The 17,470-nt window shown below is 42.6% G+C and overlaps 1 protein-coding gene across 3 annotated transcripts in view; it reads left to right on the top strand.

Annotated features, from left to right (window-relative positions):
• Positions 1–17,470, top strand: part of RIC1 (RIC1 partner of RAB6A GEF complex) — a 137,868-nt gene that overhangs the window by 89,152 nt on the left and 31,246 nt on the right. For all 3 annotated transcript variants that reach the window (XM_075827391.1, XM_075827381.1, XM_075827373.1), the window contains exon 13: positions 13,906–13,944. In XM_075827391.1, coding sequence (XP_075683506.1) covers positions 13,906–13,944 — 39 coding nt within the window. The remainder of the gene's footprint in view (positions 1–13,905; positions 13,945–17,470) is intronic.

The following is a 17,470-nucleotide window of genomic DNA, read 5'->3' as shown; positions in this document are numbered from 1 at the left end:
TCGGCCAAAATTTGTGTTTGACCAATTTTAATGTCATTTGTATGGGCCGCTTTCTTCTTTGTGTGCTATTTTGATTAGTACAGTTGAAGTCATCAGGTTTTCACCATTCCTGACGTTTACTTCTAGTACATATTCCCTCTCTTAGGTCCGATAGGATCACTACTATATTTCCAGAATGTGAAATGTCAGAATACTAGAGACAATGATTTATTTGAGCTTTCATTTCTTTCATCACATTCCCAGTGGCTCAGAAGTTTACATAATTGTGGTCAGTATTTAATAGCATTGCCTTTAAATTGTCTAACTTGGGTTAAACATTTTGGAGTCGCCCCTCACAATAAGCTGCTTGAATTTTAGCTCATTCCTCTGGACACAACTGGTGTAACGGAGTCAGGTTTGTAGGCCTACTTGCTCGCACACGCATCTTCAGTTCTGCCTATAAAAATTTTTTTCGAGTGAGGTCAGGGCTTTCCGATGGCCACTCCATTACCTTCACTTTGTTGTACTTAAAGAGGCTCTATCCCCAGATTATAAGTGCCCTATCTCCTACATAATCTGATCAGCGCTGTAATGTAGATAACAGTGGTTTTTATGTTGAAAAACGATCATTTTTGACCAAGTAATGAACAATTTTAGATTTATGCTAATTAGTTTCTTAATGTCCAACTGGGCGTTTTTTAACTTTTGACCAATTGGGCGTTGTAAAGAGAAGTGTATGATGCTGACCAATCCGCGTCATACACTTCCCTCCATTCATGTCCATCTGTATTCACAGCACAGCGAGATCACGCTATGCTGTCACATACACCCACAGTAACTTTACCGAAGTGTCTTGAGAGTGAATAGACATTGCCTCCAGCCAGGACGCGATGTCTATTCACATTCCCGATACTTCGGTAAAGTTTCTGTGGGACTTACTCACACAGCACTCGCGAGATTACGCTGTGCTGTGAATACAGATGGACTTAAATGGAGAGAAGTATATGACGCTGATTGGTCAGTGTAATACACTTCTCTGTACATCGCCCACTTGGTCAACAGTTAAAAAACGCCCAGTTGGGCATTAAGAAACTAATTTGCATAAATCTAAAATTGTTCATAACTTGCTCAAAAATGATAGTTTTTCAAAATAAAAACCACAGTTATCTACATTACAGCGCCGATCAGATTATGTAGGAGATGGGGCATTTATAATCTGGTGACAGAGCCTCTTTAAGCTATTTTGCTACAACTTTGGAAGTATGCTTTGGGTCATTGTGCATTTAGAAGACTCAATTGTGCCCAAGCTTTAACTTTCTAACTGTTTTGAGATGTTGCTTCAAAATCTCCATGTAATTTTCCTTCCTCCATAATGCCATCTATTTTATGAACTGCACCAGTCCCTCCTGCAGCAAAGCACTCCGACAACCTGACGCTTCAACCGCCTGACTCTTGGGATGGTGTACTTTGGCTTGCAAGCCTCCCCCTCTTTCCACCATACATAGCGATCGTCATTTTGGTTTCATCAGACCAGAAAACATTTCCAAAAAGTAAGATCTTTGTCCATATGTGCAAATCGAACTTCAACCTTTCTTATGGTGGTTTTGGAGTAGTGGCTTCTACCTTGCTTAGTGGCCTTTTCAGGTCATGTCCGTATGAGACACGTTTAACTGTGGATATAGATACTTTTGTACCGGTTTTCTCCAGTATTTTCACAAGGTCATTTGCTGTTGTTCTTGGATTGATTTGTATTTTCGCATCACAGTATGTTCATCCCTAGAACTAAGAACCGTCTCCTTCCTTGAACAGTATGATGGTTGGGTGATTCCATGGTGCTTTAAACTTGCATATTATAATTTTTAATAGATGAACATGGTACCTTCAGGTATTTTGAAATTGTCCCCAAGGATGTACAAGCCTTGTGGCGGTCCACTATTCTCTTACTGATACCTTGACCCTAAACTTCTGTCACATGTACATCTCCTATTACCTGAAACTATGTCAATTAACTTATCGGAAGCTACAGCCATGACATCATATTCTGGAATTTTCCAACCTATTTAAAGGCACAGTCAACTGGGTATATGTAAACTTCTGAGCCAGTGGGAATGTGACGAAATAAATAAATCATTGTGTCTAGTATCATTCTGACATATCACGTTTTTGAAATATAGTATTGATCCTAATGACTGACCTCCGAGAGGGAAAGTGTATTAGGATTAAATGTTATAAATTGTGGAACACTGAGTTTTAATAAAGTCTAATGAGGGAAGAAGTTGCAGCACTCGCCAAAGAACGTAGAAAATGGAAGTTTTTTTCCATTCTAGTGAATTCACAGCATGGTGAACACCATTGATTGCTGGGATCAGTTTCAAAGTTCGGGCGATTGCCATTGTGTGTCTATTTCCATTTGATGAGTTGTAATGAACGCTGCTAAGTTGTATGTAAATGTATGAATTCAGCTATACTTGTTCTGTCCTTCCCCTGTCTTTCTTAGCATTTATGTGTTCAGACATGTATGAAGTTTAGAAGACTAGGGGATGTTTGAAGTTAACATTTTTGACAGTGCTGTTTACATGTTATCTAACTGGAGCTTGCAGCATTCTAGCGTTCCTATCGTGGGGTTTTTTCATGCCCCATTACAATGCCCCTAGTGTGAAATAAAGCCTTTTAGCTAGAGTCGATCCGTGGAGCACAGCTCTGGGTGACAAACTGCATATGAAAGAGTTTGCGTTGCAATACATTTTTCTAATGTTGATTCATAGTTGTTGTGTCAGAACATTGTCTAGGCCTGGGCCAGTCTAGAAGCGTCTACTGAAGCAATGTGTAAAATTCAGCTTGAGTGAAAAGCAAACTTGTGACGTGTGTTTACATAGAGCTGAAGGTAGTGGGTTTTATCTTTTGAGTCTAATGGCAAAAAATGTTTCAGCAGCTTTGCCTTTCACAGTTTTCGTAAGATTTTGTCGATTTTTGGTTATGGTGAAAACATAGACCAGGTTTCATATGCATCCCTCAGTGTAAAGAGCAACTTTGTCTCATAAAATTATTTGTAATGCAAGTTTATTCACTTTTTTTTTTTGTAATTGATAGATTTATCTTGAATTAAGTATTCGTTAATAAGGCAGTTGCTAGTAATTCAGTTCTGTAATATATTCAAGAAATTCCAACAGCGGTGCTTCACTTTAAATAGCAGATATTGGATCCAGATATACAGTAGGACAGTTGTGGAAATTCTAGATAGACTGTTCATGTGATGTAGACCACAAACTGCCACAAAACAGCCTGTCGTCTGCTGATGGGTATCCGCAAAGCTGTAGGGAATTTTGAAAGTCTCAGCAACAGTAGAGATACGCTTTAACTGTCAGATGGAAAGGTATATACTTTTGCAGATATATTTCCCATTTGTGTTTTCATTCTTTACTTTTTAAAATGATCAGTGGAGGTGCAGCTTGGCTATATCAAGGCCGGGATTGTTGAAAAAGCTTGACATCACTTATTCCATCTTCTCACCTCTCAATGACAGCTGCATGCCATAAATTATAAATGCTCTTGGCCTCTCTAATAGCCCTTCTGAAGAGAAACTTTTTCCACTATAAATAAGTAAACAGGGAAATATCACTTACAGGTGGGAATATATCCGGCCAAAGAAATATCCATACATTACCCTTTGCATCCGCAGCCATTTTTCTGATTTTCATTATCGTTTTTCCCTCCCCACTTTTTTTTTTTTACATTTTCCATTGATGTAGCCGTATGAGGGCTTGTTTTTTCCGGGACAAGTTGTTTGTTTTTATTTTTTTTGGATTTTTTTTTTCCTTTGACCCCCTTCCCGCTATGTGACGTAATAGTCAGTCACAGGTGTTGTCCTGTTAACTCAAACTGACGGCCTATAACGTGATGTGGTTAACAGGCACCTGTGTCTCCAGACACCGGTTTAGAGCAGTGATGGCTGCTGTCCTGGACAGCAGACTATCACTGCTTAACGCTGAAGGACCCATCGCAGCGGTCCCTCATCGGCGATCATCGCGACAGGTCAGTCATTACTGACCGTCGCCATGTTGGAGGTGGCGATCGGGCCTCGGGGGGAGTGAAGACAACGGATTGGCTGCTGTCACGGACAGCAGCCAATCACTATAGGTCACCGAGGGACCAATCAGACTGGTCCCTCGTCAGCAATTGCTATGATTTGGTCTGTCGTGACAGACCAATCATATTACACTGGTGGCTTTTTTCATTATGATTCTGCTCTGCCCCTCATTGCAGTTCTTGAGAGGGAGCAGAGCGGTTGTGTCGAGAGGTGTGTATGTAAAATAAATATATATATATATATATATATATATATATATATATATATACACCACTACCCCCTGATCACTCTCCCTGGTGATTACTTTCACTGTGCTGTAATTTTTGTTGTTGTAGTTGATCAGTAACTGAATAAGTTGCTGATCACTGTTTAAAACCCTTGCTACAGGATGTTTTTTTTTTTTTCTCCTACTTTTTTGCCATTTATAATATATAACATCACTTATTTTGTAAACACCTGGGGCGAGTATTGCTGTCCTGTGTTTTGATCATTGACTTTTGATCAGAGCTTTTTTTTTTTTTTTCTTTTGTTCTAAAAAAATAAAAAACTTAAAAAAAAATACAAAAAAATATAAAACTCAAAAAAATACATATAGGCGTTTAGTTAGGTAGGTTTTGCTAGTGACTCCAACTCCTTCTGTGACCCCTGGTGGATCAGTGACCTCGCCATAACAGACTGCCTAATACAAGCCTTGCTCTACTTTTTTTCCGAGCACTTGATTTTTTTTCTTTTGTTATATAAAAAAAGACATATTTTTTTTGGAGTTTTATATATTTTTTTTAATTAAGAGGTTAGTTAGGTAGGATTTTGCACAAGATACCTATTTGATAAAGCGCATAATGGCCCATAGAGTATTTACGGCTGAGGAGGCATATGCCACCATTGCTTCGGACAGCGAGTCTGGGAGTGACACAGAAACCCTCTTCTACCTCTCCTCTTCCTCATCAAGTGAGGATGAAGAACCGTCAAGACGTCACCCCACGGTCGTCTACTACACCAGCCCCCGAGAGTAGTGGACCCAAATCCCCGAGAACTACAAGCCCCAGGTCCCTGGGTTTACGGGCACCCCAGGGATTCATTTAAAAAAGTATATTTCCTGTAACCTTGCCGTTTCAAAAGTTTTTCACTAACTAATGTATTGACTTAATGGTGACCCTAACTATCCTATATGCCCAACAGTTTATCGCCCGGAATGCCTCATCTAGTTACGCCAAGCCCAAAAGGTGGACCCCTGTAGACACCATGGAAATGAGGAAGTTCTGGGGTATTGTGCTCAGTATGGGGCTTCTGAAAAAGCCATCCATAAAAACAGACTGGAGCACAGATATACTGTACCACACCCCCATGTACCGCATGGCGATGGCCAGGACTCGTTTTGAGAAAATGTTCAGGTTTTTGCATTATTGCGATAATACACAGTGCCCACCCCAAATGACCCCAGCTTTGACCGCCTATTTCAAATTAGACCCCTATTAGACCATTTCAGTGCCAAATTTGCCCAGGTATACACCCCCGAGAAGTGCATTGCTGTTGACGAGTCCCTAGTTCATTTTAAAGGAAGGCTTTGATTCCGCCAGTACCTGCCGAATAAGAGGGCAAGGTATGGCGTGAAGATGTACAAGCTGTGCGAAGCTACATCAGGGTACACCTACAAATTTAAAATAATTGAAGGCAAGGACACCACTATTCATCACCCAGAATGCCCCCTCCCCCCTTCATGGAAGTTAACTGCAAGATAGTGTGGGATCTGGTGCATCCACTGCTGGACAAGGGCTACAACCTCTACCTAGCTAATTACTATACCAGCGTAATACTTTTCAAGAGCCTCGCTTTCAGAAGCACAGTGGCATGCGGCACAATTCGCTAAGTCGCTGCTCGGCCAAAAAACTCATAAGAGGTGAGAGTAGGGAACAATGCAGCGACAACCTATTGTGTGTCAATTATAAGGACAAGAGAGATCTTGTCCTTATATATTGACAACCATCCATGGCCATGGCAGAACCCCCGTCCCTGTACGAGGTACCAGTACAGAGACCCTCAACCCCAATTGCATTCTTGACTACAGTAAATACATGGGAAGGATTGATCTCTCAGATCAAGTGCTGCAGCCATACAATGCCATGCAGAAATCAGGGGTGTGGTACAATAAACTGGCCGTGCACATCATGCAAATAGCATTGTATAATGCTTACGTGCTATTCAGATCTTCAGGCCAGTGGGAAACTTTCCTGGAATTTCAAGAAGTGGTAATAAAGTCCCTTATATTTGGAGATCAGGAAGTGGAGGAACCCAGTACTTCTGGAAGCGAGGCCGCACGCTGTCACGAAGGGTCTGTGGACCTACTGGGCCATACCGCCTTGGCGGTAAGGCAGCTGGCCAACAGGGAGCATGTGAATGTCTATAGTTCTATAGGTACCTATGGCAGCTCAGACAGCAGCAGGGCAGGCTCGGCTGGGACTTAGGTAGCAGGCGGACATCAGGCGAGGTGAAGCAGGTCAGACGTGGATGCAGCACGGCATGACTTAGGCACAGCACAGTGCTAGACCAGGAAGGTATGGATTGCTAGGAACAGGAACTGGAAACAAGTATAGGTACAGGGGCAGGGACTGGAACAGGAAACACACTAGGATGCCATCACAGACAAACTAGGGAACACAACAACGCTCAGGCATAGAACTAGGGGGCTGGACCCCTCTTATAGTCCAGGGTACTCACGGGTCAAAGTTCATCCATGAGGTCCGGTGCGTGCGCTCAACCTACGTGATCCGGCAGAGGTAAGTGGACGCAAGCGCTGGCGTCTCCTGAGGAGGAGGCTAGGGCCAGCGCTTGCCGACGCGTGGCTGCGGCTGTCAGGGGGAGGTTGGAGCTGACAGCCTGCAGCCACCGACATTACACACGCATTGTGCCGGGGCAACATTTCCCCAGTGAAGTTCCCCAAAATGTTACGATGGGAAAGAGCCAAAAACGGTGCAAGGTATGCGTTAAAAACGGCATAAGAAAATATACCATCCATCAGTGCAACACGTGCCCCGAGAAGCCAGGACTGTGCACGAAGGAGTATTTAGAAAGAAAAAAAACATACGTCGCTGAAATTCTGATCTGGTTTTTGAACCGCCTTCTATATTTACCCTAATGTACTTCGCACAGCTATAGTAATATTATACCGCATGCCACTTTTTCCCTTCTTAGCCCTGCCGCGTGCCTAGGCCGTACCCAGAAAGACCACCTGAACTCAGCTGCACAAATATCAGTCCTGCATCCCTCTGGCTAATCAGTGACATTGCTATGACTGATTTTTAATCCAGGATTTTCTCTCCAAAATTTTATCCAAACTTTCTAATAAAATTTCTTCTTAGCCCTGCCGTGTGCTTAGGCCGTACCCGGAAAGACCATCTGAACACAGCTGCACATATTTTAGTCTTGGATTCCTGTGGCTAATCAGTGACTTTTTTCATCCAAATTTTATGCAAACTTATACAAAGTTATATAGACTTGTCAGTATAAATGTTATACAAATTTTTATACTATAAACCATTCCAGCAAAATCGAAGCTCCAAAAGTCTAACTGGTGCTCCTTCCATTCTGAGCCCTGCCATGTGCCCAGGCAGCAGACAATGGCCACATGTGGGGTATTGCCGTACTCTGGGGAACCTGCGTAACAATTTATGGTGGAAGTATCTCAATAACAAAATCTGGGCACAGCATATGGGGTACTGAAATTTCGTAACTGTGAAAAATTTGTACTTTGCATCAAATTCTGGAAAACTCCTGTGGGGTCAAAATGCTCACTACACCCCTAGATAAATTCCTTGAGGGCTGTAGTTTCCAAAATGGGGTCACTTCTTGGGGGTTTCAACTGTACTGGTACCTCAGGGGCTCTGCAAACACAACATGGCGCTCCTAAAATATTCCAGCAAAATTTGTGCTCAAAAGCCAAATGGTGCTCCTGCAATTCTGAGCCCTGCCATGTGCCCAAACAGCATTTTAGGAACACGTATGGCGTATTTCCGTACTCTGGAGAAGTCGCTTTACAAATGTTGGGGGGGGGGGGGGGGCCTTTTTTTTTTTTTTTTTTTAGCTAAAACTATTTTATTGGAAAAAATAAATTTTTTCATTTTCATGTCCAAATTCTAATAAAATCTGTGACACACCTGTGGGGTCAAAATGCTCATTACACCCCTAGATTAATTCCTCAAGAGTGTAGTTTCCAAAATGGGGTCCTTTTTGGGGTGATTTTTGCAGGCAATTCTGCAAGATTTTTTTATTTTTATTTTTGTTTTTGTTTTTTTGTTTTTTTTTTTCTCTTTTCAGGTGCAGGGTGAGAGTACCTCATGTGTTCTACTTCGTGACTCCCCTGCGGGCACTGGGCAGAAGGAATTCCCACTGTTTCAGTGGATGCCCGCCATTCTGGCGCATACTCTTCCTACTTCAGTGGATGCCCACCTCTATGGTGGATGTTCCTCCTGTCTTGGTCGCCCAGTAAGCTATTATTACCACAACGGCGGTCGAGAATGCCGGACAGCCACACTACGTGTGTGTGTGCGTTTTTCAGAAGAGGTGAAAGGCTGTGCCATGAACACGACTGTCCGGTAAGTGTCCCCACTTGGGGGTTGCTGTGGTGGTGGAGCAAATGAGACGATGTCAGCGGGCTTGCGGCATTCTATATAGAGGCTTTTTTTAAATTCTGAGGTGTTTTCTAAGGCCTCATGCACACGGCCGTGCCTTTAATTACGAAAATGCAGTCGACGGCCGTCCGTGCCCGCGTTTGTGGGCCGCATTTTCAGGCCGTGCTCCCATATGGGAGCATGGCCCGTAAAAAGCGAAAAGTAGGACATGCTCCATGATTCCCGGCACGGACACCTATCCGTAGCGATACGGAAAGGTGTCCGCGTCCAATAGAACCGGGCAGGTTCGTAATTGCGCACTGTATTATGGTCCGCAATTAGAGATTTTTTTACGGTCATATGCATGGAGCTTTACATACATTCTTCAGCATTATCTTCTGTTTTCTTCAGACTGGCCTTGCAGAACAAACCACGGCGTTCCACCGGCGGAATCATTAATTTAGCCCTGGTCTTTGGTTCTCTGCTAGGCCGCAAGCTGGCCACACCCCTCGCGTTCCCGCCCGCTCTCCCTCCCGATGTCCTCCCCGCCCCACCATCTTCCCGCGCAGTTTCCGCATTCTGATTGGTCGCAAGACGAGACCTGAGTCACATGTCCAGCCAGCGTGTGGGTTTTGGCTGATGGGGAGGGTTTTTTTCTTCACTCGATCACTGGTAATAAACTCCTTGGTACAGTGAAGCAGTGTACAGAAGTCATACAGCACTGGAAATATTCCTGCTCCACGGGGGGCACAGCACCTAGGTGGTCTGGTAGAATAGCCATTGGCTATAATGTTGTTTGTAAAAGGCTCATAATATGTCTTCAAAGGGATAAGCTCCTAAGACACCCCCCCCCCCCCATTGTAGCACACTTTGCGTGTACGTGGTGCAATACTAAGTTTCCATGCGGGCAGGCTGATCCAGTCTGTGTTCAATACCCTCTGCCTAAACCACTACAGAACTCCGCAGCTCTCATGATTAGAGAGCATATTACCCCTTAATGCCTTACAACACCTTCCTCAGCAGTTAGCGTCCCAATTGTCTGACCCTTCAGAGATCTTGCACCGCATTTATATTCGCTGGTGCTTCCCAGACGTAGATCTCTTTGCCTCTCGCCTCAATCACAAGTGCCCGGACTTGGTCACCCTAACCAGGGACCCCAAGGCTAAAGGAGCCGACGCTCTGGTCCTTCCCTGGTTGTCCTTCAACCTCTATCTTTTCTTGCCCCTTCCACTCCTGCCTCGAGTGCTGAAAAGGGTTAAGGATGCAGGAACCCCAGCCATTCTGGTGGCCCCAGACTGGCCTCGCAGAGCTTGGTACACGGATGTCTTGCTCCTGTTAGCAGACACCCCGCAGCCGCTTCCTCTGCAGCACAACATCCTTTCCCAAGGTCCAATGTTCCACTCTGCTTTACCTTTGCTGTATTTGACGGCTTGGCTATTGAAACTGCGGTTTTGAAGTTCAAAGGTTTCTCTGATCTGGTCATTCAGACCATGATTAAGGCCAGGAAGACTCAATCCCGAAGGGTTTACCGTTGTACTTGGTTGGCTTATTTTAGGTGGTGTGTATCCCATCAGTTCCACCCCCTCCGTTTTTCCATCCTAAAAAATTCTGTCTTTCCTCCAAGTGGGTTTAGATCAGGGACTCATATTGGCTACTCTAAAAGGGCAGGATTCACCCCTATCTATTCTTTTCTAATGCATTTTGGCTTTCCGTGCTACAATTAAGACTTTTTTGCAGGGAGTCGCACATTGTGCTCCTCCTTATCAGACGCCTCTGGAACTTTGTGATCTCAATCTGGTCCGTGATGCTCTCCAGGCTGCACCCTTCAAACCTTTGCGGCAAGTCTCTCACGATCTTATCCTGGAAGGTAGTTTTCCTTGTAGCGATCACCTCTATCCGTAGAGTTTCTGAGCTGGCAACCTTGTCCTGCAAATCTCCATTTACGGTTTGTCCTTCCTTCGTTTTCTTCTAAACCTTCTCATCCACAAGAACGTGCCTTACGTTGCTTGGATGTCATTAGGACTTTAGCTGCAATGTAGATTTGAAGGGCTCTTCCAGAAGTCTGACTCCCTATTGTTCCTGAGGGCCTTCGTGAGGGTGGCCCGGCTTCAAAGGCCACCATTTCTAGCTGGATACGGTTGGCCGTTAAAAAGGTCTACTGTACAAAGGGTAGTGAAGCTCTCTTCCGGGTCACTGCTCATTCTACTAGGGCAGTTGGGGCCTCCTGGGCGGTGTGGCATCAGGCTTCTGCCCTTCTGTGTCCCCAGTGAAATTCAACGAGCGAGGAATTTTACTAGTAAGTGCAAAAATCCTGTTTTGTTTTCTGTAGACATAACTTTATTTTTTCCTTCGATTGAGTGGTGTGAGGGCTTATTTTTGCGGGATGAGTGCTAGTTTTTAATGGTACTGTTTTTGGGGTACACCGATGAGGTGACCAAAAAAAGTTTTTGTTTTTTTTTACATTTTATTTTTTTTACTGCGTTCACCGTGCAGGTAAAAGAGGCTCTGTCACCACATTATAAGTGCCCTATCTCTTACATAATGTGATCGGCGCTATAATGTAGATCACAGTAGTTTTTTATTTAGAAAAACCATAAATTTTGACGAAGTTATGACCTACTCTCGATTTATGCTAATGACTTTCTTAATAGACAATGGGGCGTGTTTTTACTTTTTCACCAAGTGGGTGTTGTAAAGAGAAGTGTATGACGCTGACCAATCCGCGTCATACACTTCTCTCCATTCATGTACTCACACATCGTGATCTGTCACTTACTCACACATTAACGTTACTGAAGTGCCTTGAGAGTAAATAGACATCACCTCCAGCCAAGACGCGATGTCTTTTCACAATCCCGACACTTCGGTAACGTTTGTGTGGGACTTAATGACCGCAAGCGTGATCTCGCGAGATCACGCTGTAAATGACAGCACAACGTGATCTCGATGTGCTGTGCTTTAAGTCTCACACAAACGTTACTGATGTGTCGGGATTGTGAATAGACATCGCGTCCTGGCTGGAGGTGATGTCTATTCACTCCCAAGGCACTTCAGTAACGTTAATGTGTGAGTAAGTAACAGATAACGATGTGTGAGTACATGAATGGAGAAGTGTATGACGCTGATTGGTCAGCGTCATACACTTCTCTTTACAACGCCCACTTGGTCAAAAAGTAAAAACACACCCCGTTGCCTATTAAGAAAGTCATTTGCATAAATCTAAAATAGGTCATAACTTGGTCAAAATTTATAGTTCATCTAAATAAAAACCACTGCTGTAATCCAACGTTTACAGCACCAATCACATTATGTAAGAGATAGGACACTTCTAATGTGGTGACAGAGCCTCTTTAAATAATGTTATATCGTAGTAGTTCAGATTTTTATGGATGCGGCAATACCAGTTATGTAAATTTTGCTTTTGGGGAAAGCTGGGAATTTTTTTAAAGTTCTGAGGCAGTGATGGACGGGGGGTCGCTCCTCTCTTTCTAATGGCTTAGATGCTGTGTTTGCTATTGACCGCAGCATCTAAGGGGTTAATTCTGCAATATAATGTTTAGCAAAAAAATGCCCAAAACTGGCTCCCACATAAACATTGCACTACTGCAAAGTCTATACATTGCACATAGAGGCATTCTCTGCTGCAGCCATGTCACATATGTGCTACAGCTGCAGAAAAAAGTGTCCTGTACATTGCACAACCTGAAGGGGGGGGCATGTACAGACCTGAGTGTCGCTGCAATGTTTCCATTGGTCAGTAGGTCCCATAGGGAGGGGGTCATTTCAATAAACCTCATATTGCAAAGCCCTCTTATTCCTCAAGAGTAAGAGGTCTAAATAAAAAATAAAAAACTATATATCCCGGAGAACCCTTTCTCTCTTTTTTAGAATCCAAAGCAAACCGCATGCAACAACTGCGCCAAAACGCCACTGGCTTGAATCTGTTTGTTAGATATGATCAAATCCGCAATAGGTATCTATAGTTATGTCATGAAATCTACAAAAGCTGCCAGCTTACCTACCTGGACCTATGTACTAAACTTCGGTTAACCTTTCTATAAGATGATATAAAAGAGCAGGGATTGTTCAAATAAATTATAGAATGTTTGGTGTATATAGGTAGAAAGTACTGTATAAACTTTTATGATCCTGAATTTTAGTTTCTTCCTAGTGGGGCTATATTTACAGGTAAGGTGCCACGTGTTAGACTTGTCAGATTTGTGGTTTGGTGTTTCTTCAGTTAATGGTGTTTTTACTATTATTTTTTTTATGTTAGGGGTTTTCCAGGAGTTAAATATTGATGTGCCTATATTGGGGTAGAAAACATAGATTAGAACAGCACTCCAGACCAAAGAGTAAGTTAAAGAGAACCTGTCACCTGCCCAAAAAACTGCAGCTGACATCTCAGTAATATTGCAGGTGCCTCGCAGATTCTGTGATTCTGACGCTTTTTTTATTTTATTCTAGCCACCTCCGTTGCGGAGATATCTGTGCCGTTGGCTTTGGTGCCCGATATGCAAATGAGGCCTTTGACTGTCAAGTGAGCGGATAACACCAGTCACTTGATAAGGGATAACCGCCCACTTGACAATCAAAGGCCTCATTTACATTTCGGACACCTGATCGAACGGCCCCGATATCTCGAACGGTGGGGGCTAGAAGAAAGAAATGTCATAAACTGTGAGGCGCTTGCAATCTAACTGAGATTTAGTTTTTTTGGGCAGGTGTCAGGTACTCTTTAAATCCTAGTGCACGCTTTCCAAGAGGTCCTGCCCTTTAGGGCCTCAACAATAGACCAATAGCAGAGAAGGGAAGCAGCACCACTCCATATGTTGTGAAAAATCAAGTGCTTGTAATCCAGAGATGCAACGTTTCGGCTAACAAAGGTTTAATGTTAGCCAAAACGTTGCATCTCTGGAATAAAATCACTTGATTTTTCACAACGTATGGAGTGGTGCTGCTTCCCTTTTCTGCTATTTGTATATAGGGGTAGGTCATCTATGTTTAATCGGTGGTGGTTTCAAACCCGAGACTCCAGTCGATCAGAATATGAGACGGACCTGCAGTACCAAGCACAGCCACCCTCGAATGTTCGACACTTTGGCTACTCCATGGCCCCTTCGTTCTGCTGAATGTTTGGGATCTTGGGCGTTGGACCATTACCCATCAAACTTTCAATAAAAAGGTTTATTTTTTTTATTGTAATACAATCATCTTTTTTTTTTTTTCTCTCAGATACACAGCACCTACCTTGAGAGCAATTGGCCAATTAGGGTGAGTAATTTGTTCTTTTTTCCCAATGCCTGGAACACAACTTAAAAAATCCTAGCTTACCATGATCTTTTTCTCATGTTTGATACTATTATTAAATTATCCTTGTCTTTTTTGTTCCTTGGGGCATCCATTTTATCTCCCCCTCCTAAACTATAAGTATAATAGGGGAAAGTGAACATTTCTACGTCCGTTTTCCTCAAAATGTGCAACTTTTAGGTTGTTTCCACCACTCTTGGCACACATAAAAAGTGGGCGTGACAACCTGCGGCCCAACACATTTACTATAATTTACGCCAGAAACTGGCATCAATTATATCGGAAATCTATGCCAGCTCCAGGCTGGTGTAGCTTTTATTCAGTGGCACGCGGACAGCTGACTATGCGACAAATTTATTAATTAATAAAGTAGTCGGATCTTACTCTGTGGAAAGTGGTGAAACTTCAACTGCCCATATACATTAGATTATTATTGGCAAGTACGCAGACAATATAATGTGTATGGGGGCCTAACAACTGTTCTCCAATGGCAACTGTTGAAAGAAACAAAGGTTTAGCATGTTGAATTCCAAAATAGCTGTGGGCCGAACAAGCATACAGTCTTTTTGGCCTTCTTATTAGGCTGTAGTGTCTCTGATTTGTAGACAATAGGAACCTTCCCCCTATTTCTCTGACTGCTATTCACACATTCCAATTAGGCACCGTTCACCCATGTCGGATTCAACGCAAATTTCGGTACGGTTTCTGCGCTAAAATCTGCGTCAAATCTTATGAGAATCCCCATCACATGTATGTGAACGGGGTTTCCACAACCCTATTCACATGCTAGAGAATTTTTTTTGTGCGGATTTCTGTGTGCCCCGCAGAAAAAAAATCAGCATGCTACTTGCTTCCCTGGATTCTGCATGGAAAAGGAGGGGATTATCCCCATTAAATGACAATGGGGCTATTCCTCTTGCAGATTTGCTGCTTATCCACGGCAGAAACCCGAAGGTAAGCCTCAGATTTGAGATGCGTAAAAATGTCTGATTTTTATGCAACGTGTGAATCTTACACCAGCAAGACGAAAACCAGGGGGTGATGGCTTTATGCCAGATTTCTACATGACGGTTTGTTTCATGAGCTAGCATAAGCCCCTCCAGACTCTCTAATTCAGAGTTATTCTTCAACATAGCAAAATAATTGTCCATATTACGTCTTTTGTAATCCGTACACCGCAATACTGGAGTTAGGCTTTGGTTAAAACCCTAATGTTTAGTTGCTCTTAGCTATGTGTTGTTCACCTGCACTGTCACTGTGACGCAATCCTGGCCAAAATATATTAGACTGAGGGTTTTAGATGGGTGTATCAACTGACTCCCACTAGTACACTTATCCAGATCCATAAGTTATATCGGAGAGAAGTAAGACAGTCAATGCTTGTATACACAAAAATACTTCTCTGGATTTTATTGTTAAATGTGTTACAGTAATATCTTTCGAAAAGGGAGTAGGCTTGGCTTCAGCCAATCGTTCACAATGTGACATTGACTCTGGTTCAGCAAAACCATCTCCCCATTGTACGCTATTGGCTGAACCAATCACTAACAAGTAAGGCCTGTGTAAGAACAGAATTTCCCATAACATGTTACGTCACCCGACTGATGGGTGGGTCATCACGACCCACACCTGTAGTAAACAAAACCATGTTCCCAGATGGTAGTGGTCGGCATATGTCTTTTTTGTAATAAAACGGGTAAATATTTATCTGTATTCTCCTTAACCCCTTAAGGACGCAGCCTAGTTTGGGCCTTAAGGCTCAGAGCCCATTTTTCAAATCTGACATATTTCACTTTATGTGGTAATAACGTCGGAATGCTTAAACCTATCCAAGCGATTCTGAGATTGTTTTCTCGTGACACTTTGGGCTTCATGTTCGTGGTAAAATTTGGTCGATATATTCAGTCTTTATTTGTGAAAAATTGCAAAATTTAGAGAAAATTTACAAAAAATAGCATTTTTCAGAATTTAAATGCATCTGCTTGAAAAACAGACGGTTATACCACCCAAAATAGTTACTAGTTCACATTTCCCATATGTCTACTTTAGATTGGCATCGTTTTTTGAACATTCTTTTATTTTTCTTGGACGTTACAAGGCTTAGAACATAAACAGTAATTTCTCATATTCTTAAGAAAATTTCAAAAGCCTTTTTTTGAAGGTACCAGTTCAGTTCTGAAGTGGCTTTGAGGGGCCTATGTATTAGAAACCCCCATAAAACACCCCATTTTAAAAACTAGACCCCTCAAAGTATTCAAAACAGCATATAGAAAGTTTTTTAACCCTTCAGGCATTTCACAGGAATTAAAGCAATGTGGAAATGAAATTTGCAAATTTCATTTTTTCTGCTGAATTTCAATTTTATTCAATTTTTTTCGTGTAACACTGAAGGTTTTACCAGAGAAACACTACTAAATATGTATTGTCCAGATTCGGCAGTTTTTAGAAATGTCCCACATGTGGCTCTAGTGCGCTCGTGGACTAAAACACAAGCCCTAGAAGCAAAGAAGCACCTAGTGCATTTTGAGGCCTCTTTTTTATTAGAATATATTTTAGGCAGCATGCCAGGTTTGAAGAGGCGTTGAGGTATCAAAACAATGGAAACCCACCAGAAGTGACCCCATTTTGGAAATTACACCCCTCAAGGAATTCATTTATGGTTTTTGTTATTTTGACCGCACAGTTTTTTCACAGCACCTATTTGAATTGGGCTGTGAAATGAAAAAAATTATATTTTTTCCAATAAGATGTCATTTTTGATCAAAATTTCTTATTTTCACAGGGAACAACATACCCCATTTTGTTGCCCAATTTGTCCTTAGTGCGGCAATACCCCATTTGTGGTGATAAAGTGCCGTTTGAGCCCATGGGAGGGCTCAGACGGAAAGGAGCGCTATGTGTTTGTTGGAGTCCAGATTTTGCTGGATTGGTTTTCGGGTGCCATGTTGCATTTGCAGAGCCCCAAAGGTATCAAAGCAATGGAAACCCACCAGAAGTGACCCCATTTTGGAAACTACACCCCTCAAGGAATTAATTTATGGTTTTTGTTATCATTTTGACCGCACAGTTTTTTCACAGCACCTATTTGAATTGGGCTGTGAAATGAAAAAAATTATATTTTTTCCAATAAGATGTCATTTTTGATCAAAATTTCTTATTTTCACAAGGAACAACATACCCCATTTTGTTGCCCAATTTGTCCTTAGTGCGGTAATACCCCATTTGTGGTGATAAACTGCCGTTTGGGCCCATGGGAGGGCTCAGAAGGAAAGGACTACCATTTGGCCTACTGGAGCTTTTCTGGTGTTAAGTCATGTATGCAGAAGCCCCTGAGGTACCAGTAGAGTTGAAACCCCCGAGAAGTGACCCCATTTTAAAAACTACACCCCTTAAGACATTCATCTAGAGGTGTAGTGAGCATTTTGACCCCACAGGTACTGTGTGATAAACCAGTCCTTGGGGGATGTAATATTCCTTATTTTCAGGTTGT

This window comes from Rhinoderma darwinii, chromosome 1, assembly GCF_050947455.1.
Source record: "Rhinoderma darwinii isolate aRhiDar2 chromosome 1, aRhiDar2.hap1, whole genome shotgun sequence".
In the NCBI taxonomy this organism is placed as follows: Eukaryota; Metazoa; Chordata; class Amphibia; order Anura; family Rhinodermatidae; genus Rhinoderma; species Rhinoderma darwinii.
The sequence above is the reverse complement of the archived record's forward strand: the minus strand, read 5'-3'. Positions and strand labels throughout refer to the sequence as shown.